The sequence below is a fragment of the Takifugu flavidus genome, chromosome 22 (assembly GCF_003711565.1).
Source record: "Takifugu flavidus isolate HTHZ2018 chromosome 22, ASM371156v2, whole genome shotgun sequence".
NCBI classification, from domain to species: domain Eukaryota; kingdom Metazoa; phylum Chordata; class Actinopteri; order Tetraodontiformes; family Tetraodontidae; genus Takifugu; species Takifugu flavidus.
Genome location: NC_079541.1, coordinates 9,498,042 through 9,523,367, shown reverse-complemented (window position 1 = coordinate 9,523,367; position 25,326 = coordinate 9,498,042). Strand labels below are relative to the sequence as shown.

The following is a 25,326-nucleotide window of genomic DNA, read 5'->3' as shown; positions in this document are numbered from 1 at the left end:
AGCGCTGCTTTCCCACTACCCCGCATAGTGGGCGGGATATCCCGTTGACATCACGGCCGCCCGAGGTTTTTGCTTTACTAAAACTTGAATTTTACCTCTTTCGTGTATCCGCACAAGATTTCTGCTGGAATAATTTGAAAATCTGACAACAATCAATACTGACAAATTTTTGCTTATTTTGCAATCTATAAGTTGTCTTTATTTGTTGCACTAAAACTCAAAGTTCACGGTAAAAGCTTAAAATCTCGATCTATGAATTTGAGAGACAAGATGAAAGAATTTGGAGACGACATCGAAACTTTGACGTGACTAAGAATCAGTTTAGGTCTCCACTTCTGAGCTCATTTAGTATCAGAACAAACCCAGAAGGTTTTACATGAGCCCAGTAGCCCAGTAGTGTGTGTGTGTGTGTGTGTGTGTGTTTCTCTCTCTCCCTGTCTCTCTCTCTCCCTGTCCCCCTCTCTCTTTCCCTGTCTCTCTCTCTCTCTCTGTCCCTCTCCCTGTCTCTCTCTGTCCCTGACCGTCTCTCTGTTTTTCTCTCTGTCCCTCTCTCTCCGTCCCTGTCTTGGTCTCTCTGCACATTGGCTGTGTTGATAACGTCCTTCCTAGCGGGAGCGCGCATAGCCTGGTCCTGATGCGGGGGCATTACGTCACTTGTCTCCACGCTTATTGGCTGCGGCCCGTCTCTGTAGCGAGCTTCAGCATCTCGGAGCAACGCGGCTCAAAAAGACCCTTTCAGCACTCATTAACAGCAGCTTTAATTTCGAACTAGATAACAGGCGTCCTCGTCGGCGTGCACATCTGCTCTTCCGGCATTGGCGGCTCAGCTGGACGATGGCGGAAAGCGAGGCAGACACGCCGAGCACACCGATTGAGTTTGAGAGCAAATACTTCGAGTTTGACGGAGTGCGCCTGCCGCCCTTCTGCAGAGGGAAGATGGAGGAAATCGCCAATTTCTCCTTGAGAAGCAGCGACATTTGGATTGTCACCTACCCCAAGTCAGGTAAACAGCCTGCGCGTCACCGTGCATGTGGGGGCAGCGCGCTGGGCGGGTGCAGATGAAAGCTCTCCTCCAGGCTAAGACACGTAAATAACCTTAACTGTTGCACAGCAGAAGCTACACAATTAGAAGCGTTGTGTCATAAAGGCCATCAGATGGATTTCTGCAAGGCCTCTCGGGTGCTTTACACGACATATGCGTGTGCGCGCCAGAGGCGCGTCATCGCTCTGCGTCAGCAGAAATAAGAACTTCAAAAAGACCAATAAAGCCTCCGTGACGGACGTCAGTGAAAACATGTGATTGGCTTCTACTCCACGTGCGGTCGAAGGCCGCGCGCGTCCCAACTAAACATAGAGATTCACGCTCGAGTTGGTGTTTACATGCACACGGGCTGGCTGCGCAGCGACGTGGTGCGCAGGGTGGGTCCGCGCACGTCATCACCCGAGCACCATCCGGACCAGTAGGACGGTTCTGTGATCCCGTCTTTGGCTTTGGTGTGGTGCGTGAGCAGGGACATCTGTCCCAGCCTCCTGTCTTTTGTCTTCTGTCTTCATGGCTTTGAGCCCAGCAACTCGTCATAGCTGGAGCTGGGCAGGTTCTGTGGTTCCTCTCAGCATATCCTCCCCAGTTCCATTGGGCTGGATGAGGCATGGCTGTGGACAATTAGACCACCACGTGCCTCCTCAGCTGTTCGGGACTCTGGTTCACTCCAGGACATTGACACAGTTGTCAGTCCTGTGTTGACTGAGCTGTGTGCTCATGGTGCTGGTCTTGTTGGAGGGAGAATCTTCTGTGGCTGTGGACAGTTAGACCACCAGGTGCCTCCTCAGCTGTTCGGGACTCTGGTTCACTCCAGGACATTGACACAGTTGTCAGTCCTGTGTTGACTGAGCTGTGTGCTCATGGTGCTGGTCTTGTTGGAGGGAGAACCTTCTGCCCAGTCTGAGGTCCTAAGCCCTCTGGATCAGGATTTCATTTAATCTCTTTGTCAGTCCCAGTCCCAGTCCCAGTCTCCTTGAATGGAGCCTCAGGCCTCAAAGTAATAAGAAATGACAGAGTGAAAGGGGGTGGAGAACAAGAAGTTCACTTTTTCTTTACATCATCTCTCTTTTATTTGGACATTGTCTTCACTGTTCCACGTGAAGGGACAGTTCTGCTGTTGGTGGAACTCCAAAAGTTGTCCCCTGCTGTTGTCTGCATAATTTGAACAACCCCGAGAGCAGCAGTGTTGTCCTGGAATTTCTTCAATATTCCTTCCCAATGTGTCTCAGCTGGACGCTGAATGCTCTCCTTGTTTGTTTAGATTCGTGACATGAGCATTTTTCAGGGTCAGGTGATAAAGACCAAATCCAAAAACCAGCAGACAACACGTGAAATCAATTCATTCAGAACCCAAAGCCAGCACATGAAGTGATGTCATCAGCTCACCAGTGCCAGGCTGAGGGAGAGATGAGAGTCACACACCTTCTGACACAGCAGCATCCTCTAGACTGGTGGTCCTGGTGGTCAACATCATTTACAGCCTGTTTCCTCTGACAGCTGAAGATTGTCGCTGAGCTCAGACTGATGTCCTCAAATCCACCCGTGTCCTCAGCAAGGCAGCGTGTGAGTGGAAAACCAAGAATAACTGTCCAAATGTTCTTTAGAAATCGCGTGCAATCAGCGGTGCCTATATTTTCTCATTTTATTAGCATTTATAATCCGAGTGGAACAATGACTTCTTTTAGAGTGTCACATTTATTACAAGATTTGGTAAAGTCAGAAAGACCAAATGCAGTTACATAATGGATTTCATAACTAGCATGTGGCCGGCCTGAGGCCAGCAGTCTGAACAGCCCTGATGAAAGGACTGACTGTATTTTTACTTACTTATGGGGTCAGTTCTTCTTGTTTCCTTCCTTTGACTGTCATATAGCAGGTTTGCTATGTAATCCCCCAGGAATGCCTCTGTCCCCTTATAGGCACCAGTTTACTTCAGGAGATTGTCTATCTGGTGAGTCAGGGCGCCGACCCAGATGAGATCGGCCTCATGAACATCGATGAGCAGCTGCCTGTGTTGGAGTACCCCCAACCGGGCCTGGAAATTATACAGGTAAGGCAGCTGGCTTCAAGGTCCTCCAATTCCTCTGTTACCTTCAGCTTCTGATGGAGGACACAAAAAGCTATGGGGCATGTTGCTGCTGTAGAGCAAACAGCCACCACCAATCAGTTACCAGACTTATCTTGGTGTGGCCACAGGAGCTGACATCACCTCGTCTAATCAAAAGCCATCTTCCTCATCGATTCCTCCCCTCAGCCTTGCACAACGGAGAGGCTAAGGTCAGTGTTGTTGGACAGAGGTCAGCAGAAAGTGGGTCATGCAGCAAAACACACCCCTACAATCCCAGAGTTTCAACATAAACATCTTGAGAACTACTGAACGCAGGTTTCGCCTTAACATTCTAGGTCATCTACATGGCACGTAACCCCAAGGACCTGGTAGTATCCTATTATCAGTTCCACCGTTCTCTCAGGACCATGAGCTACCGAGGAACATTCCAGGAGTTCTGCAGACGCTTCATGAACGACAAGCGTGAGTCTTCTTTCGTGTGGCCCTACCTCAGAAACAATACTGATTACCGATCCGCTCTCTTTCCCCCCTCTTTCATAGTGGGTTATGGTTCCTGGTTCGAACATGTTCAGGAATTTTGGGAGCACCGTATAGACTCCAATGTCCTCTTCTTGAAATACGAAGACATGTACAAGGTAAGAAGCCATCACTGCTCTGACCTCTGAGACTGGCCAGAGATAATGAGCCAGTCCTCTCAGATAGAGCTCCATTATTTCAGGCCATAGTTTAGATTTAGGGAGATGTCCTGTGAACACAGATCCTAAAAAATAATACAAATCAATAGTAGCAATAATATCTGCAATTACAGCATGAAATATATAGAATAATAGACCAATAGTAATAAGTGGCTGGGGGGGTGTTTATAGTTGTGATTAATGGATAAATGGACGATAGGAGCCACTTATATTGTGACGTGTGTGATATCATAATTATATAGTTACAAAATGGTTGATTTTTAGCCACCTCGTCAGACTTGTAGTTTTATATTATGCACGGTGCTGCTGTTCCACAGGTGACTACCTGCACCTGGAACTACTGGATTAGCCAGTTGTGCTCCTGGGGCTGATGCTTGATTTGTGAGTAACATCAGCAGACCTTGGGTGTGATGCTAATCCCATGTGAGTTCTTCTTTGAAAAGTTGTCAAAACTACCAGAAATTCCACAGTATAACCCACTACATTTTTCCCGTCCTTTGACCCCTGCAGCTTATAGAGCGATGAGGCTAATCTATGGAATTGTATGACTTCCTGAATCGCCCTATCGGGATGAATAGTTTTCTGAATCTGAATGGATATTCACGGCCACCAGATGGCGCTCTAGCAACACAAGCGCAAGACAGACAGGTTGAAGAGCTCTGGTGAGGTGCTGAGGAGATGCTAGTTTGTGTTGAAGTCTTTTTGGGCTTTATGTCCACACCCTCGTTATGAATAACACAGGAAGAGATGCTGACGAAGCAGCTTTTTGGCTAAAGGCTAACTATCAACAGCTGGTTGCCTCCTCACTTTTTTAACCGGCATGTTACTGTAATGCCATTTTACTACTGTGTTACGCCTGTTAGGGAAAAAGCCGCTCTGGTTATCTGATTTTAATGCTGGATTCCAGCTGTGTTACTGCCTTGTTTATGAATTAAACATTTCAATTCAGCTTTCTGTGGACCATCAAGAGCTCATGGTTCAAAGTGGCCACCTGTGGCTCACAGCCAGGTGTGCTCTTTAGTGCGGGTTTTACGGTATGTTTCTTGAGGATGTAGCAATGCATATGCAATGTATAGTAGAGAACAACCATTGATTAAAACCTTTATATTCAGAAATATAAAGGTTTCTGCTGTTGTTACAGGTGGACAGAACCTGAAACCAGAGAATTCAAGTGTTTTGTTCTTCTTTTATGGCTCTTGAAGGTGAGGGTTGAATCTAGGATGACCACCAGATATTGCCCTCATTCACCAGCTCTTCTCCTCCCAGGAAGACACTATTTTGTATTACTAACATGGATTTTTGAGCCAGTTGTGAATGTGAGTGAAGTCTGTTGTAACAGTGGCGGCAGCCTCTTCAGTCGTTTTTGCTGATGCTACTTTAAGTGTGTCGTCTGCATACATTTATATATGGGTATATTTGCATGCAGGTCGCATATCATTCATGTGGAGTGAATAGTGAAATAGCACAAAAATGGAACCTTGCCGAACCCCCACTAAACACGTGGAATAAGAGGATTTAACCCTCTAGAGCAAAACTCACCGTTTCCTCTCAGTGAGATATGATTTAATCGTAACAAATTGGCTTTTCAGCTCCAGAAATACAACAAACATAATCCAAACAAGCTGAACTAACCCTAACCCTAAACTCTAACCCTAACCCTAACCCCTAAGCCTAAACCTAAGCCTCAACCTAAGCCTAACCCCTAACCCAAACCCTAACCATAACCGTAACCTTAACCTTAACCTTAACCTTAACCTTAACCTTAACCTAACCGTAACCTTAACCTTAACCTTAACCCTAACCCTAACCTAACCCCTAACCCTAACCCTTACCCAACCCTAAACCCTAACCCTAATGCTAACCCTAACCCTAACCCTAACCCTAAACTCTAACCCTAACCCTAACCCCTAAGCCTAAACCTAAGCCTCAACCTAAGCCTAACCCAAACCCTAACCATAACCGTAACCTTAACCTTAACCTAACCTTAACCTTACCTTAACCTTAACCTTAACCTTAACCTTAACCTTACCTTAACCTTAACCTTAACCCTAACCCTAACCCTAACCCTAACCCTAACCCTTACCCAACCCTAAACCCTAAACCCTAATCCTAACCCTAACCCTAACCCCTAAGCCTAACCTTGGAAGCCAAAATTTTCAGGGTGTGATGAAGTAAGGTCAAGGTTCAACTACTCCATAGGTGGCATCAGTTCCCATTTGTCATTTATTTTGGAAGTGACTGGGAGGATGATAATTGGTCTACAGCTGTTCCTGTATGTCCTGCTTCCAGACATGGAGATGGGATTAACTTTGGCCACCTTCCAAGACTAGAAGGAACGATTGAGTGTTGTATAGAAACATTCAAGAAATGTACAATCAGACCAGCAGGAGATTCATTTACAATCATGGTGCAAAGACCATGATATCCTTGGACTTGGAGTTATTCAACAAGCCGATAACATTAGCAACCTCAGCCTCTGTCATCTGCTTGATATTGAATACCGGCAGCTCGCCATTAGGAACAGCTTCAAGCAAATTCTAACTGCTCTGTAGAAAAAAATGGACTTTAAATAGTTGGTAAGATGGAGATGAGCACCTTTATCAGGTCAAAGGTTAATCAGGGTAGAGATACCTTTCTGTTCTTCCTGCTCACCATCTAGGAGACAGATTCCATCATGTTTCTGATGTGTCAGTTCATGAGAGGAACCTGTGCTGTTGTCAGTATCTTCACAGGAGGAAACCTGTTCTAATTTAGGTTCTTTAAGTACCTGTCCTATGACAGGTTTGATTTGGTGTGTTTCCTGGAAAAGGGAATCGCATTATGGTCTGATAAACCAGTTAAGAGGTTATAGAGTTCAATAATGTGTTCTGATTTGTTCAGATCACCTTTATTTATCAGCGTCTGTTACAAACAAAATTGTCTCTAGGCTCGTCTCCTCTTCTTAACCGCTTCGTCCCTTCTAAGGTCATGGGGAGGGGACACAATGGGTCCACCCCTGGATGAGTCCCCAGTTCATGGCAGTCCTATATGAGCATTTATGGGTTTAGTACCTGCTCATGGGTAAATCGGAAGGAGCCATATTTATAATAATTTGAAGTGATAGATTGCTGTCACATAAATCAATGTGATGATCATCTATCAGGTTGTGCACTAACAGGGATTTAATTGTGGAACATAGACTGCCTCTATAGTGTTAAATGTGTTATTGTTGGTGGATGAGGGTTCTACGGAAACAGCAGAAAGGTGTGTAAGACTACAACTCTGCATCCTGGTCTGGACCCTGGTTTGTCAGGTTATTTTGGCAAGAAGCACCACCCCCGCTCTCTAGCACAAAGCAGAGTCACCAATTACCATTATCAGTGGGTGTGTCGCCCAATGGGGTAAAATGGTTAGCCACTGGAAGTAGTAGGTGGTGCACCGTGGGCCGTTGTTTTGGGCTACGCTTCCTGCGGACCCTCACCCAGCTGCCCTGCTAGCCAGCTGCTCGGTTGCTGCAGGGGGACAGCTAGCTTTAGCTACGCTAGGCAGCTCCACAGCAGCTACCTGCTTCTGGCTACCTGACACAATTCCAGACAACTCCAAGCTGCGGAACCGTGTCTCAAGCTCGCTAAATCTCGCCTCCAGAGCCATAAATAAGCTACACTTTCTTTATATGTTACCTTCACTAAAGGAGACAGAGGAGGAGAACATTTCACACACTGAACAGACACAGGGTGAGACAGATGGTAAGGCCATGCTAATGCTAATGCTCGATAGAATTGGCAGATCAAAATATCCTTCTGAAAAATGTGAGTCACGTATTCGTGTAAATTGAAAGTAAACCCAACACACACCGTGCACCAACGCCCTCTACAGAGGAAACAGGAAGTGACACAATACGTTACCGCTCAGTAACACCAAACAACACAGCCTGGAGGACCTTGGGGATGATCGAATCAACAGTTCTAGCTCTACTGTTGACTCTGATTGGTTTCTTGCAGGTTTAAGCTGTTCACTGAACTGGTTAGTGCAGTGCTTATAAGACCTATAAATATTTGACTGCTTTTATGTAACAGCCTGTTGCAAATATTATTCAGTGTTAGTTCAATGCTTATGCAGCGGTTGTGTAAGCACTCGGGACACCAGTGGAGGTGGATTCTGTTTTAGGAAGCAGAGACTTCAGGATTATGTAACTATTCAGGAACATTTGCTGCATCTCTTCTGACTGTGATGGAGAGCTTTTGTATTTGCTCCCTCTGGTGTCCAGGATCTGGGGTCATTTGTGGAACACTTGGCTCGGTTCTTGGAGGTTTCCTGTGACAAGGCTCAGCTGGAGGCTTTGGTGGAGAGCTGCAACCAGCTTATCGAGCAGTGCTCCAACTCAGAGGCTCTGTCTGTCTGTAGGGGTGAGTACAAGAGGACACGGAGCAAGATACAAGCACCACAGCTTGGCCTCTGGAGAGACTGGAGTTCTCAGGAGAGGACAGAGACAAAAACACAGCACATCTTTACAGCGGCATGATAACTACAGCCACTCTGCATATTACCAGTTTATTACAGTGTTGCTTCATTTTTGACCCGATGATTCAGTTTTATTTGACCATTTTTCCATTATGGTTTGTGCCATCAGTTTTTTCTGTTACCCAATCATTATTCTTTTGTTTTAGTGCATGGAAGTCTGCTGAAGTGTAGCTGAGCTATGTTTTACACACCTCAGGTGAGTTTTGAGGTCATGCTATGCTGTCCCAGCAGCACAGGTGTGTCACCTCCAGTGTTGTTCAGTAGCATTTCTGTGAAGACAGCACACGCAGAAGACGAAAACGTGAAACTCACTTGGGTCAGTTTTGTTTATTAGAAGCAGCGCACACTGACAATAAATTCAATTGTGGTTGGTTTTCATGCATCACCTCCTTTTTGGGGGAAACCTGTTGCTGTTCTAAAGGAGAGCAGCTGATGTTACTACAGAGTTCAATACAGAGGTCACTACAGGGGCACTACAGATGTTCCTACAGAGGGCACTACAGACATAACTACAGAGTGCACTACAGGGGGCACAGCAGAGGTCAGTACAGGGGGCACTACACAGGTCACCTCTTTAATGGCAGAACTGCTGTTTACAGGTCCTCTCATTAAATGTGTTTTTTTTGTGGATTTAATGGGAGTTTTAAAAGTTTCCATGTTTTGTAAAATAACCTAATTTTAGAGTCAAAGCACAACAGGAAAGATGTTTGTTGGAAGCGTCTCTCATAGGGTGCCCCCTGCTAGGATGAGCTAGAAGGCCAAAAAGGTTCCAGGGTCCTCTGAGCCCTTTAAGAGCTTCTCTGAGTAATCAGGATGAGGACAGAGTAACTCATTGCAGCTCTTCACCTGCAGGTCGCGTCGGACTCTGGAAGGATATTTTCACAGTCTCTATGAATGACAAGTTTGACAGCATCTACAGACAGAAGATGGGCAAGTCTGACCTGACCTTTGACTTTGGCCTGTGAGCAGCGTCTCTAGCACCTCCTCTATCACCTGACGGACTCCTGAAGGGTCGCCGCTCCTCTTCTTCCTCTTCTCCAGCCTCTGAGGGTTCAGGCTGATCTTGTCTCTACTGCACATGACAAAGGTCACAACAGATCAACCACCTGTCAGAGGCCGGCCTAATCAACAGGAGCTCAGATTTATTACCACTTCCTGAAATGTCTCAATCAATTCAAAGTCTGCCACGTGAATGTGTGTCCGCCGAATATTCACCAGGTTTTTGATCAATAAAGCCTTTTAGGGCCAGTACTTCAAAACTATGAGTACTTGAAGCCACTTTAGGTGTGAATTGATGTAAAAATGATCGATGTAAAAGTCCCACAGCAGAGACAACCAGCTTTGTTTGTTGTGGCTCTTTGGTTTGTGTATTCCAGCTAAAACCAGTGGAGGGGATGCTGGACGCAGCACCTGTGGAACTGTGAGACACCAGTATCATGATGGGAGAGTTCAATCAGGCTCACTCTAGTTTGTGCTAAAGAGGTTTTCAACTGGAAGCTGTGGGAAATGGCCCTCGAATGTCTGATCATCAAATGCTGAAAATTGATTCAGAATTCAGAGGAACATCAACAACATTATTCTTGATGGAACAGAGCTGCACTAAACCATGTGTTTCTAATAAATAGTCATGAAAAACACACATGGACTTTCTTCTGGTTCCTCCATGAGCAAAGCTCTACTACCTCTGCTTTAAAGGAAGAGGAGAGGAGAGGGGAGGGGAGTGGGGGGGGAGGGAAGGGAAGGGGAGGAGAGGAGAGGAGAGGAGGGTAGAGGAGGAGAGGAGAGCGGGAAAGGAGAGGAGAGGAGAGGAGAGGGGAGGGGAGTGGGGGGAGGGAAGGGAAGGGGAGGAGAGGAGAGGGGAGGAGAAGATTGGGAGGGGAGGGGAGATGAGAGGAGAGCAGGGGAGGGACCATGGGGTTAGTGTAATCCTAACCTTAACAATGACTGAAAGGGGCCATGATACTAACAGGCTAATGAAGCAGTGATAGCTCTTTCAATGCTAAGAGATCAGGTCTCCTGGGGTTCTCCTTCTACAGTTACAATCGTTTTGCAGGTCACCTGCACCAGCAGCCACAGCTTGACTCCAGCCACATCTGCGCCTGCCACAGTCATACACCTGTGTTCATTCATTCAGGTAGGTTGTTTGAACGAGGAACAACCAAAATCCAGAATTAGGAAGCCCATCAAGAACAACTAGATGGGTTATTGGACATCTGTACTTTCCACCAGAAGTTAAAACATCTTTGCTTCACTTTCTTCAAATGAAAGAATGAACAAATGCAAATCTTTAGTCACGGAAAACGGACCAAGGATTCAGCCTGCTGCTGCCGTACCTCCCGTTATGGTTGTACTGGGGTAGATCATCCAATAGAGGGCAGGCTGAGACCGGGTTCAGAACAACAACATCTTCCAGGCAGCTGATCGAGAGACTGGATAGGAGAGACTGGGAGGGTGGACCGGAAGGGTTGACCGGGAGGGTGGCTACAGGTTACAGTTGGGGGGATGAAGGGAGGAAAACAAAATAAATTATGTCCTGGAGAAAAAACAAGAAACCACCCTCCTGGGGGTACAACAACAGGAAATCCAGTCCTCTCCTCCATCCAGCAGTCCCAGCAGCCACCAGTCCACAAATCAGTCTCACACCTTCACTACTGCGGGCCACCGTCCCTCTCTCCTGAACAGATCAGCGGAGTGGCAGATGAGGACAAGCTGAAAGTGGGAGAAGGGCCGATAGAGAGGGAACATCAGCCACAGACAGACCAGCATAAGCATCAGCAGCAGCAGCAGCACCGGCTACAGCAGCACCGGCTCCAGGGCCACACAAAGATCCACACAGTCGACGCAACAAATAGCAAGAAAAGAATTTTGGCTGATGGGGATAAGGGAGGATTGTGTGTGTGTGTGTGCGTGTGTGTTTGTGTGCGCATGTGTGTGTGGGGGGGATGTTTAGCAGCATAGCTCCCCCTCCACCTTCATCTCTGTCTTCCTCTGTTACTCTGTGTAATGATTTCCAGTCTTCCTGTTTGTTCCATCTCAGTGCTCACGTCTGTCTGTCTGTCTGTCTGTCTGTCTGTCTGTCTGTCTGTCTGTCTGTCTGTCTGTCTGTCTGTCTGTTGTCTGTCTGTCTGTCTGTCTGTCTGACTGCCTGCCTGCCTGCCTGCCTGCCTGTCTGCGTCTCTGTATGCCTGTCTGTCATTGCTCCACAGATTTCCCATAAATATCAGCACTTTGTTTCTTCCAGCCTCCATCCTCCAGTATTCCCACCTGCCCACCTTCTCCCACTCCCTCACTCATTCATTAAAGGCTGGGAACCGGAGTGTGTACGTGTGTTTGTGTGTGTGTGTGTGTGTGGCTGGGGGGTGGGGGGAGGGGTGTTGTGGAAGTTTTCCTTTAGAGAACTGCAGTAGCAGCTGTTGTTTTGGTGACATCCTGATATGGAAGCTGCTTTGGTGCCTGAGTAGATCAACCCCTTTTTCTTTCCCCCCAATTTGAACCGGATCAGGACTCAACCACATTTGAAGGGGGGATCTGATTTTTGCAGGCAGGCAGGCAGGCGGGCAGGCAGGCAGGCAGGCAGGCAGGCAGGCAGGCGGGCAGGCGGGCAGGCAGGCATCAGCACCAGAAATATGACAATTGCTGCAGGTTTCTCTTCAGTTAAGCAGAAAATAAAATAACAACAATCATGGAGAGCATTTATTTTCATGACCTGTGTTTTGCTCTCGTTTTCGTCTTTATCCCTTTCGGGGTCACGGGGAGGGTGCACATCTGGGGCAAGTCCAAAGGCAGGTCCAAATCCACCCTGGGTGGGTTCATCCCAGAGCCCTATGTGACCATTTGTGTGTTTGGTACCTTGCTCAAGGGTACCTCGGCAGTGCTCTGAAGGTGTTCTGGTACCTTCCCTCAGTGCCAGAACACCTTCCATGTTTTGTCTGGGCCGGAGCTTGAATCAGCAACCCTCCACTTCTGAGCCCATTCCCCTATAGACTGAGCTCCCACAACCCACAAACCTTATTACTGTAAATATTCTTTGAACAGGAGGAAACCTTGTGCAGGACCCAGGAGCCAGATAAGCATCACCTGGATCACTGTTGCTTGAAAAACTGTTAACTAAAACATTTTCAAAAAGCAGAATTTTTGGTATTTGCAGACCATCTGTTCCTATCTCCTGAGTCATGTGCTCAGTCTCTGACCTCCATGTGACCTTCAGCCTCAGAGTGAAGTCAATCAATCAATCAATCAATCAATCAATCAATCAATCAATCAATCAATCTTTATTTATATAGCGTCTGTTACAATCAAAATTGTTTCTAGGCGCTTTACAGAATGCCAGGGCCTGACCCCTAACAAGCAACAGTGGCAAGGAAAAACTCCCTTTTAACAGGAAGAAACCTTGAGCAGGACTCGGCTCATACAGGGGGACCCTCCTGCAGATGATTTGCTTTGATTTGAGATGGCCGGCTGGGTAGAAGTGCAGGTGTAAGTGAGCTGTCACAGGTGTGTAGTGCATCTAGAACTCCCCAACCCCACAGCTGGGGGCTGTGTGTCATGGCTGATGGTGGTGATAATTGGAATGTGTGGTATCTGTAATAAGACCCAGTGTGAGGAGCCCCACAGGGGGCCACCGCACCGATGTAGGGCAGCTCCCCAGGGACTGGTCTTTAATTATTAGCCACCCAAATAGGTGTATGTTCTTGTTCCCCGAGGTGTGTGCAAAACTTCCTGCAAGGTCAAAGCAAACACACATGATTGTCTCCCAGGTGTGTCCCCCTCCAGAAATGCTGTCTGCTGGATTTGCCAGAAGTTCTAAGAGGATGGATGTGTCTACCAGGTACCAGCCTAGCCCCCCACCTTTACTAGTAATTCTAGACTTGATCATTCATCACTGTGATATTTCATCCAGACCTGCTCTGAACTGTGGGACCACCTCTGACGTGGTCTGAGGAGACCCTGTCAGTAGAACCCTTCCGTGTTCTTAAGGCCAATACCCTTCAGAGAACTCATTTCTTTGGTTTGGTTCTTCATCCATTTTTATATAATTTCTTCTGTTAGTAAGACAACAAGCCCATTGTTGTGGCAACAAGGTGAAGATGCTGATGTACCCGGTTAGCAACTCCTCTGTGGGACTAATGGGTTGTGTTTCAGAGACAGTCATGAATAAATCTGATATTCTGGTTTCTTGTAACTTTACAAACATCAGCATCACCAGGGAATTCCTCTTCTGCTCAGTGTGGTTGACTTTGATCTCTGTCAAAGTTGTTCGTCAATTAGTGTAAAAACTTTAAAACAGTATGTAAGTGTGTGTGTGTGTGTGTGTGTGTGTGTGTGTGGTCACTGTCTGATAACTCGTCTTGAAGGACCAGCTGGGCCTGATAATGAGTGATACACACACGCATATGATGAAGTACCAGACACAGCTGTTCACCCTTTGTGCTCGCCTCACTATCAATATTCAATTAAGAGAACACACACACACACACACACACACACACACACATTCACACTTATACACACAAACACATGCGCACGCACAGACACACGCAAGCACACACACACACACACACACACACACACACACACACACACACACATTCACACTTATACACACAAACACATGCGCACGCACAGACAGACGCAAGCACACACATGCACACACACACACACACAAACATGCACATTCACACTTACACACACACAAAAACGCGCAGGAACTGACACACGCACGCACATGCACGCAGTCCCCCCCCCTTACACACACACACACACACACAAACATGCGCATGCACATTCATACTTACACACAAACATGCGCACGTACACACATGCACACCAGTACAGGCTGATTCTGGGGGACTTCTCTTGGTTGTGGACCAAACCCAGGCTCAGGCCATATGGAGCCCATTGATGACTCCAGTGATGGATCCAGTGATGGATCCAGTGATGGTCCCATTGATGACCCCAGTCATGGTCCCAGTGATGACCCCATTGGTGGTCCCAGTCATGGTCCCAGTGATGACCCCATTGGTGGTCCCAGTGATGGTCCCATTGATGGTGATGACCCCAGTCATGGTCTCAGCAATCGTCTGAATCCTGGAGTCAAAGCGAGGGTTTACTTCTTCACTCGAGGATTCTGCAGTACTGATGAAGAACATTGGAGGTTTTACATCATTATTAGGCTGGAACAACCACATAATAAAAGGAAAGGGTATAAAACATGTCTGCATTGATTACCTTCTTTCAAAGGTCTTTTTGTTGATGACGTCAGAAATGAGCTGAACATATAAAACTATTTGGAGATTCAGAGCCAGACACATGAAGACAATCAAGCACTGGACACTTCTGATGCTCTGTGTGCTGCTCCCATAGTCTCAACACACCACAGGTGAAGATTTTGTCCACGACCCATCTAGAATCTGGTCATCTGATCATATCTGATCCAACACAAATGAAGAAGACACCAAACACAAATGAAGAAGACACCAGCAACCACCTGCAACCACACCAGAGAACATGGACGAGGACATAGAAGAAGAGGGTGGTCTGAGAACGGTTGTTAGAAAGACAGTAACAAGGAAGCTGGAGGAAATAAAAACCAGTGTGTTGGCACTGCCTCCAGGATATCATCCCCAGTCTTTTCTTCTGATGGGCTACATTCCTTAGCCTCACAATCCACCTAGTCCTGACTCTGGAGTCCTCAATGTTTCCTACACACAAAGACTTTTGGCCCCGGCCACCTTTGGAGCCAAATATCAGGAGAAAATGACTCCAAACACCCCACGGATGACGAGCGATCTAATGGGACAGATGATAGGACCTCTGTCGTCCTTGGTCAGGATGGGGGAAACTCATGTGATGTGTGATTGCACCTGAATATGCGCTAGTTGAGGCTTTTTTTTAACTTTCCACCCCCACAACGATTGACAGATACACTGGAACTCATCAGAACAGTTCTGATTTTAAATGATCCCATTGAGTCGGTAGAGAGCTCCTGTATGAGCAGGAACCCATCCAACAGGGGGTTTCCCAGGAGCAAGATAATCCAGGCCCAGTGTTTGCTGGAAGCCTTCTGAAGGTGTTTGGACCTGGACTGACAGCATGGTCCCAAAGCCTCATTTTGTCTCTGAGGTCCACATTAAATCCACTTGTCTGCGGTGCCTTTATAACTGGGTCCTGTAGGTGACAGACAAGAGAATGTTGATGTTGTGCCGCCTCCTGATCAATCCTTCTTTCTCTGCTCAGCTCACTCGTCCTTCCCCTGTTGCCACTCCTCCTTTTTGGAGAGCTGTTCTGTCCCTCTGCTAATCTCCTTCACATAATTCATAGTGACAGCGAAGGTTGAAGAAAGCTCAGTAGGGATCTGGTTGATCTGTCTCCCTTGGCTGCTGCTCCGGTGTGGTTTAGGGTTAAAATGGCTCTACTGGTAATTGTTATTATTCCACCTTGTTGTGCAGAGGGGGGCGTCTGTTTCTGCCAGTCATCAGGACGTGGTTCTGTTGCTAAATGGGACAAATCCATTAAATGTGATCTACGTATGAAGCAAGCAACATCCTGCATGGACCTGCTGCCTTTGGGTCTTGCTAGAGGCTCTGTCCACCCTGACTGTGTCTTTGTTGATGTTTGATATCATTTGAGGGCACAGTTAAGCTTCTATGTGGAGGAGTTGATCAGATCCATGAGAGGAGGTGGGTGATGAAGCAGCCAACAAACCAGAACGTGAGACAGTTCTAGTCAGCTGAGATGGTGCAGGGTCCCACTTCATTACTAGAGCACAACCGCGGAAACCAAACAGCAGAGCTTTCCTTAATTAAGGACTGAGGAGGGAGGCAGGCAAGAGGATCCACATGGAGCAGGGCGGCGCAGGTCCAGAAAGCCAAGCACGCCAACTGGAACACAGCTGCCTGGTGGAGTGCTGGCGGTGCTGAGGGGCATCAACCAAACAATCAAGGAATTTGTTACAGGAAATAAAGGAGTGCACCAAAGGGAAATAAAGAAAAGGAAACAAAGTTTGAAAGGAAGTGGAGAAGAAAAAGAAACAGGCACATGAAAGGAGGGGGAGTGAAGAGGGAGGGGTGGGATGGAGATTGGGTGATATCCCTCCATCTCTGTTCATTAATACCGTATGATCTCCTTTGTTCTATCCTCCCTGAATTTTACTCATTTCTAATTAGCACACAATCCTCTAAGTTGCGGGGGATGGGGGGGGGGGGGGGGGTGGGGCTGGTATTTTTACGGATTTAATCTATTCATTTTTAAAAATCTTTTTATAAAATCTGTGCACTGCTGAGCTGCACCGCCTGGATTTGTGCCGCTCCGCTGCCGCTGTGTCTGTCTGTCTGTCTGTCTGTCTACCTGCCTGCCTGCCTGCCTGCCTCTCCGTTCGTCCGTCCATCCACCCTGCTTACTCTGTTGTAACTCATCTAATCAAGCTTTAGCTGATTAGCCTGAGACCTCACTGGTCCAGAGGAGGCTCTGATTACCCAGGAGTCACTGGAGTATATAGAGCACCATCTTCTCCTTCCCCTGTGGTTACATCTGTAGCCTGGAGCCATTATTGCAGCTGGATCGAACCCAACGGAGTGGCTCTTGAGCACTAGTTTAGCCTGAGGGATCCAAACCATCAACCACAGTCAGCAGCACCAAGCTACCTATTGGTCCACAAACAGGTGGATCTCTGTAGAGCTCCATCAGCTGCTGGATTCTGCAGGAGCGATAGGAAGCTCCTGAAGCTCCCAGTGATCTGGACCCTGTGCAGGCTTTCATGTCACCTCAACCTTCACACGACTCCAAACCTGGTCCAATAATTGTTGAAGGACGGCCTTGATGGACATTTCTGCATCTCTGACTGTATCAGCGTGAATCGCCTTCTGAATCAATTGGACCAGTGATGGAAATGCTGCTAACAGGATTTACAGCTATTTGACTGTTATTTGAATAATCGTTGTAGTTATAGTCTATGATTGTAATAAGAACAAAAACCTTCCCCACTCCTTTTTATTTCCCTATTTACTTGATTACCAGGCAGCCTCTGGTCTCACAGTAGGTGGACCCAGCAGCCCTGCTCTGTTCTGGACCAGGGCCGCAACTCCTCTCCTCTCCTCTCCTCTCCTCTCCTCTCCTCTCCTCTCCTCTCCTCTCCTCTCCTCTCCTCTCCTCTCCTCTCCTCTCCTCTCCTCCCCTCCATCAGCAGGAGGGCCCCCCTTCCTACATGAGCCTGGTCCTGCTCCAGGTTTCTTCCTGTTAAACAGGAGTTTTTCCTGCCACTCTTGCTGGTTGGGGGTCAGGCCCTGTGATTCTGTGGAGCTCCTAGAGACAATTGGGATTGTTGCAATAGAAGTAAAGATGAATAGCAGCCACCAGACTGGTGCATGTAGAGCAGAAGAACCCCTACTGGACCTTTATTGTGCTACTTTCACATGATTTAATGTGAGAATGTTAAATGACCAGTGTGAGATGTCTCCCACAACAGAGGAGGCCCCAGAACCACGGAGGAGCCCAGATGGCTCTGATGGACTCACAGCTCCTGTTGTCTGATGTTACATACACTTGTTGAGTTCTGCAGGTTGCTCAGAGAGTCATTCTCTCCTAATACAAACTGGAAAAATTCCCAGTTTCCACAGCCTGGCCAGTGGACGTGTGTGTGTGTGTGAGTGTGTGTGTGTGTGTGTGTGCGTGCGTGCGTGTGTCCTCTGCTTCTTCAGTGCTGTGTTAGAAAGAGGCAGTTTCAGCTTTGAGACAATGGAGCGTCTCTTTAACACACAAGCATCTGATTTAACTGGTAACCAGTACAGCATCACCTCCCTAAACTGCACTTTGACTGAATAAATACCCCCCCCCGCCAGACTGCTGCCAGATTGTGTTGCTGGAAGACGCGCGCATTCAATAGAAAGTAACACCATTAAGTCCACCATGTCTCACTGTCCGCTTTGATATATCTAAACTGGGCCCCATTCTCAGATCTAATGGTGGTTCCAACTTTAACCCAGTATGTTTTAGCCTAATCTACACATTCAGGGTCCTAGTCCAGTCTGCTTGCTCCCAGTCTGTCCCGGTTTTGGTTGGCAGCTTCAAGCCAGCTCCTGTTAGCTTGTGCAGATGGTCTGCAGATGGCAGCTGTTTCTCTTGGTGGTCTCTTGGTGGTCCGGTAACGTATTGCGTCACTTCCCGTCTTCTCAATCGTTCGTTGGTTGCACTGTGCACGGGGTGTTGTATTCACTTTACTTAAAATTGAACACTTGGGACATTCTAGTCACCTCATAACAGTGAGAAATAACCCATATTAAACAAACACAGGGCTCCGCCGACTATTAGCATTAGCATGGCCTCACCATCTGTTTCACCCGGTGTCTTTGTCTGTTCAGCGTGTGAAATGTTTAGTTACTCCTCTGCCTCCCTTAGTGAAGGGAATAGGTGCAGAAAGTGTAGTTTATTTACGGCTATGGAGGCGAGACTTAGCGAGCTTGAGACGCGGTTCCGCAGCTTGGAGTTAGCTGGAGTTGCGTCAGGTAACCAGGAGAAGCTAGCTGCTGTGGAGCCGCCTAGCGTAGCAACTAGCAACAACTAGCGGTCCCCTGGCAGCAGCCGAGCAGCCGGCTAACCAGGGCGGCTGGATGAGGGTTCGCAGGAAGCGTAGCCTAAACCAAAGGCCGCTCCCCATGGCTAATCATTTTTCCCCACTCGGCGACACACCCGCTGAGAAACCGACCCTGGTAATTGGCGACTCTGTTTTGCGCTACGTGAAGCCGACTCCAGCGACCATAGTTAAGTGCATTCTGGGGGCCAGAGCAGGCGACATAAAAGCCAATCTAAAGCTGCTGGCGAGAAGCAAACGTAAATTTGGTAAAACGTAAATAGATTCTTGTGTAGTTTTTCTGCCCCCCCCCTTCTGTATTCATCTACAGCAGGGGTGGGGAACCTTTTTCATGTCGAGGGCCATTTCAATTTTTATAAAGTCCTCCGAGGGCCATACTATTATGAACACATACCTAGGGATGCAAAAAAAAAGACGAAAAAAAAGTCTAGAACCACTGTGTTACTAAGTCTCATGATTGCTGCATTTGAATTTGAATTATTTATTTAGCACACATGCATATAAAATCACCAAAAAATAGAATAAAATGACAAACAAGTAAAATATGTTTACATGATCTTACAAAACAATAATAAAAAAGGTGCAGAGTTGAGGCAAGAGACCCGTAAGGGCCTGTTCGAGGCCTCTACTCTGCAATACAAAAACTGCAATACAACAATACAATACAACACGATATTAATAATAAGAAAATAAATGAAAAGAAAGAAAGATAAAGACAATAATAATAAAAACTAGAAAGCACTCGGAGAGCGCAGACCTCCGCCAAGCGCAACAATTCCTGGCATCTTGTGATTTCCACCATAAATATTAGTCCCACATATACTTTGACTACATATTTAGATTCCTTGACCATAAAAACATACCGTTAGCCACTGGAATCATAACAATATACAGTATGTCTTAGTTCAATAGTTATTCACGAAAAAAAAATCACGCTTTGAAACAATTTTACTTTGTCCGGCGCGAGGCACTCCTTCAGGAACTCTCCTTCGGCGTGAGGTTTCAGTTTCGTGGCTATTAATTCACTCACCACAAAACTTGCACGCGTAATATTCTCTCTGTCGGTACATGGTCGTGTGAAAGCTGCTTGTTGAGCCTCCAAACTCCAACGAAGAGCGTTAATTTTATCCAAACGCATCTGTCCTTTCAACTCGTCGAGTTTAGCGTGTTTCGAGCTGTAATGGCGCTCGAGATTTGCCTTTTTCATCACTGTCAGCGCCTCGCCACAAACTAGGCACACTGGCTTGTCTTTTACTTCAACAAAGAAAAAAATCATTTGTCCATTTCTCCTGGAATACACGGCATTCTGCATCCACCTTCCTTTTCTTAACAGTCGCCATGATGCATCAATTTTTCTTCCGTGTCAATCAGTCCAGCCCCCTACGTACATCACATGCTGTGTTCACTGACCCTGACCTTGACTCGGACATAGCATAACCGTCTGTTTTATCTCAGAAAACGGGAAAATATTTCCTCTTGTTACGAAAGAAATTTCAGGATACGAAAGGCAAAAATACGCTACCGCTGCTACTCGCAGCTCGCAGAGTTTAGCGAACGGTCCCACTGTATAAGTGCACATATAAAATATAAAAATCGTATTGTGTTGAGGGCCGGTAGAAATGGTCTCCTAGGCCGTATACGGCCCGGAGGCCGGGGGTTCCCCACCCCTGATCTACAGGTATCGCTCCCTTCGGAGCTGCATGATGACCTCCGGCCCCGCTGACCCACTTGGCCGGCGGCTTGCATAAATAGTGTATTTCCTCTCCTCTCCTCTCCTCTCCATTCTATCCTCTACCTGTCCTGCCCCCTCTCCTCTCTCTCTACCCAGCCGGCCATCAGCAGGAGGGTCCCCCTACATGAGCCTGATCCTGATCAAGGTTTCTTCCTGTTAAAGGGGAGCTTTTCCTTGCCACTGTTGCTTGTCTGGGGTTAACTGAACTTTTCATTTGTTAAAAGTTGCTCAGTTTAAGAGCAACACAGGGAAATCAAAGGTTTCAAAGCCAGTTGTGATATTGGGTTAACTCTAAGATGTGCTCACCCTTTTTAGCTTTTGATGAACTCTGAGTGAAAAAAATTCCTTTAATTATTTCTCAGGGGGTTCTGAGGTCAGGGTCTACCTGCAAAACACAAACACACATGTCCTCCTCTTAAAAGTGCAAATTAAATTATAGTTTATCTTATAAATAACAAAAAATAGATCCTTTACTTGAAAGAACTAGTTTGGGACATATATTTTAGTAAAGAATCAATGGGCCTCATTCACGAACCGTTCTTACGAACAAATTTGTTCTTAAGTCCCACTTACGAACATTTTACGAAGATTGTGGCATTCACCAATTTCTTCTTATCCTGGATTTATGCGTAGGTAAGAACAAATCCTACGAACACTCAGGAGTACTTATGCACATTTCAGTGCCGACATGTTGGCATGGTTGTGTTTTCTTCTCTTGTGCAGTTCAATAAAATATAATATTACAATAATTCTGTCATATTTATTTATTTATTTCCTATTTTTGGTGATTTACAGAGAATTATAAAATTACGTAAATGTGCCAATGACTTAACATTAATCAACCAAATTGGAAACCATGCCAAAACTGTCTTTTTATTTGATTTGATCTTGTTTTATTTTATTAGGGGATCGAGGATATGCCCTGGCTCCCTGGTTGTTCACACCACTGACCAACCCTCAGACTCCACAGGAAATTTTATTTAATCAGATGGATGCGCGCAGTCGCTCCACCATTGAACGCACCATCGGCATTTTAAAGGGGCGCTGGATGTGTTTGGACACAGAGCCACAACCCCGTGAGGATGTGCGTCCTGACGCAATGATGGGGCCAGACTGCAGGCACGCGGTTCACGCTCGAGCGCAATTAATTGCCCGTTTGTGAATAAAATGCATTATTGTCACAATTTCAGTCTAACAGTCTTGATTCACTTCAAAAAGAAAAAAATAAGAGAGACCGGTTTTAGAGCACAGCTTTTACACGTTTTTTTTTTTTTTTACATTCTTGTTTTTTTTACATTCTCGTTGATTTCTTTAAGTGTGTTGGCTATAGTCATCAGGGTTGAGGCAATTTTATCAAGCGTGTTAGCCATCCTTTCTTGATTGTTCAACACGGCGTCAGAAATCAGGCGTGGAGAGGAAAGCTTTTGGCATTTTGCTGCTTTCTGCTCTGTCTACAGGGCCTTGCTGCAGTTCCTTTTATGGGCATTAGTGGGCGGTGACTTATGCTAATCATATGTTAATTAGACTCACCTGGCACGCGCTCTCAACTTACGAGCAGATGGCATTCATCAATCTAAGAACACAGCTGCGAACAATTCTGAGGCTTAGAACGCGTTGATGAATCTGACGTAGGGTTTTCTTCAGGAACTTCTTAAGAACAACTTAAAAAAGAATCTTAAGAAGATTCTTTAGAACATATTGGTGAATGAGGCGCAATGTTCTCAGTTGCCCCCTAAGCTTGATAGGACCCTTCCCTGAGGGCAGCGGTGGCTGTTTGGGGATGTGTTTTGGCCGGAGGAGAAAGCAGCAGGTAGGTCTAAGCATTCTGCTTCCTGCACCTGAGTGGACAGAGAAGTGGAGGTTCCATTCGTCCACCTGAATCCCACTCAGGCCACTGGTTTGGGCTGCTCCTGCTGCTTTAGTCACAGTTCCTCCGAGGAGAACCTCCAGTGTTGTCTTGATGGGAGGAGCTTGTTGCTGCTCAGCTCCGCCTGGTCAGCAGGCTGCTGTGCTGCTGTGTGGGGCCACTGATACCTGCTCCTCCCTCATCTGGTCCCCCACAGACACAGACAAAAAACTGAGCTATCAGTCCGACAGAGACAGAGGTGTCTCACAGAAGCAACACTGCAAAAATTTACACCTCCGAGAGATTCAGGAAAATATACAGTCCTGAAACCAAGTAATTAAAAAAAGGTTGCATTAGTCAGACGAAACCCCTCTCTATACACAGCAAACATATTCCTATTGTTATTATGAGAGTTATTACAATAATAACACTCATAATAACATGAATAATGCTAATACTAACAACAACAATACTACTACTACTACTACTACTACTATCAATCAATCAATCAATCAATCAATCAATCAATCAATCAATCTTTATTTATATAGCATCTGTTACAATCAAAATTGTTTCTAAGTGCTTTTCAGAATCCCAGGGCCTGACCCCCAACAAGCATCAGTGGCAAGGAAAAACTCCCCTTTAACAGGAAGAAACCTTGAGCAGGACCCGGCTCATGTAGGGGGACCCTCCTGCTGATGGCCGGCTGGGTAGAGAGAGAGGAGAAGGGGGAGGACAGGTAGAGGATAGAATAGGTAGGAGAGGAGAGGAGAGGAGAGGAGAGGAGAGGAGAGGAGAGGAGAGGAGAGGAGAGGAGAGGAAACCATGACCCAGTGGGGTGACAGAGGCCTGTTAGGTGATCATGTTTCTGGACCCCAGCAGCCTTGGCCTATAACAGCATAGCTAAGATGTTAACCTAATGATTAGACTACCCCCTTAGTATGATAATTTGTCTGTATATGATAATGACTGGTACTACAGAATTAGTAACAATAAGCTTTTTCAAAGAGGTAGGTTTTAAGCCTAATCTTAAAAGTAGTGATGGAGTCAGCCTCAAGTACCTGGACAGGGAGCTTGTTCCAAAGCAGGGGGGCCTGGTAGCTAAATGCTTGGCCCACATCCTACCCCTAGAAACTCTGGGGACCAGAAGTAGACCAGCATTCTGAGAGCGGAGTGGTCTATTGGGCTCACCTGGATCACCTGGAGGCTTCTTAAAGAGGTGTTTCGACACCCTGATAATAAACAATTACAATTACATGATCACAAGTGAGGGAAAGATGGAGACACCCTTCTGACCCTGTTCTGACTTATCTGACCCTGTCCTCTCTGTTCTGACCCTGTTCTGACCCTGTCCTGACCGTTCTGACCCACTATTCTGACTCTACCTCTCAGCTTTGGCCTCTACAGATCAAGGCGTCCTGACTGTTTGCACAGTGGATTTTTTACTCCAAGACTTTTTAGTAACATTTGTTCCACAACGCCTCTATGTCAGTCCAAAATTCCCAACCTGACCAACATTTAATCCAAACTACGTGGTTTGGATTAAAATATGCTCAATTCAATATTATGTCATCATTTAATGTTTTTTGTACTGAGAATATCCAATCAGTTTTTTTCTCACATAAAAACAAATTAGCCTGATACCCTGCTGCTCTGTGTTCTGCTTCCAGAGCACATAATTAGCCCAAACAGGCAGAGAGGAATGTGATTCTAAATGTATGTCTCTGCTCAGCCCCTCATGAAAGACGGGGCGGCTCACTCTTTCTCTATTTATAATCCAAGATGAGTTCTGCAACGGCTCATGTGCTAAGAAAGACATTATTTTACAGAAAGCAGGGGGCTTATGTTTGATCACAGGGGGTGGGGTAGGAATTTGGAGGCAAAGATGATGGATTGGAGGGGGGTTGGGAGCCTGGTAGGGAGAAGGAAGGGATTTCTAAAACCTCTATTGAAGCATTGGAAATCCTGCATGCAGAACTGATGCTTTGGGCTGCCGGCTGAGCCCTGACAGCAGCGAGCAATTGATCCGTCCGGTAGGTCAGGGGACCCGTCAGAGCCGTGATGATTCAACATGAGCCGGCTGTCCTCCACTATCAGGCCCTCCAGGGCAGGCTGTCACTCATTTTAGCTTTGGCTAAACGTGTAGCTACTGCTACGGAATGTCCTCGCAAATGTCTACAATGTTGCTGTTGAGGACTGATGTTGATATTTATATCAATATCAAGTTATTAGTCTTTACAGTAGTCCCTTTACAGAAACCCAGGGCCTGACCCCTCAACAAGCACTCTCCTTTACCAGGAAGCAACCCTGAGTAGGACCCGGCTCATAGAGGAGGACCCTCCAAGGTAGAAGAGAGATTAGGCATGAAGAAATAGAAATAAGGTGGCAAGGTAGGAGAACGGTGACATACATTGACAACAGCTGCTTCGATCACTGGCTGATGGATTCAAAGGTGTGATAAAAGGATCAAAGCTTTTGTGGCACCTTGTTAATAAGCTCACAAAATGTTTGATGCTTGCTTATGATGGTGTTACAGTCAGAAGCATGTTGTAAATATGATGTTAATGCTTTAACTCAATTTCCTCATCTATTTACTGTAATTAATACCTGTAAGGATAAACGACACAGGTGGAAAACTGTGTGACCATCAGCGGGGCTTGGCTGACATGGTAAGTGGACCCTCCAGGAGCACTGAGGACCTTTCCCTGTGCTCTGGTTGTAGGTAGGACCAGTTTCTAGTAGTTTCCCAGCATCACCAGTGTGTTTTGCCCATTCTGGGTCATTTCCTTTCTTAACGAATGTGCAGGTTTCTTAGACTAAATGAATCATTAGGATTCCTGATGCCCTCCTGTTGCCCT

The 25,326-nt window shown here is 46.4% G+C and overlaps 1 protein-coding gene and 1 long non-coding RNA gene across 5 annotated transcripts; one reads left to right on the top strand and one right to left on the bottom strand.

Moving 5' to 3' along the window:
* Positions 1-547: 547 nt before the first annotated feature.
* sult4a1 (sulfotransferase family 4A, member 1) lies at positions 548-9,942 on the top strand. Of its 2 annotated transcripts, XM_057022783.1 has the most exons (8): positions 548-1,003; positions 2,962-3,092; positions 3,239-3,319; positions 3,446-3,572; positions 3,651-3,745; positions 8,052-8,190; positions 8,452-8,501; positions 9,158-9,942. In XM_057022783.1, the coding sequence occupies exons 1-7, from the start codon at positions 835-837 to the stop codon at positions 8,478-8,480; spliced, it is 771 nt and encodes a 256-aa protein (XP_056878763.1). In that variant the 5' UTR covers positions 548-834; the 3' UTR covers positions 8,481-8,501; positions 9,158-9,942. The 2 variants fall into 2 exon arrangements, with proteins under 2 accessions (XP_056878763.1, XP_056878762.1); XM_057022782.1 differs by lacking the exon at positions 8,452-8,501 and having other exon boundaries at positions 562-1,003.
* On the bottom strand, positions 5,083-5,972 carry LOC130519395 (uncharacterized). Of its 3 annotated transcripts, none has more exons than XR_008948303.1 (3): positions 5,841-5,972; positions 5,705-5,783; positions 5,083-5,463 (listed from the first exon to the last, which is right to left on the bottom strand). It is a non-coding gene; the product is annotated as an uncharacterized LOC130519395 (long non-coding RNA). The 3 variants fall into 3 exon arrangements; XR_008948304.1 differs by having other exon boundaries at positions 5,847-5,944; XR_008948305.1 differs by having other exon boundaries at positions 5,835-5,938.
* Positions 9,943-25,326: the final 15,384 nt, after the last annotated feature.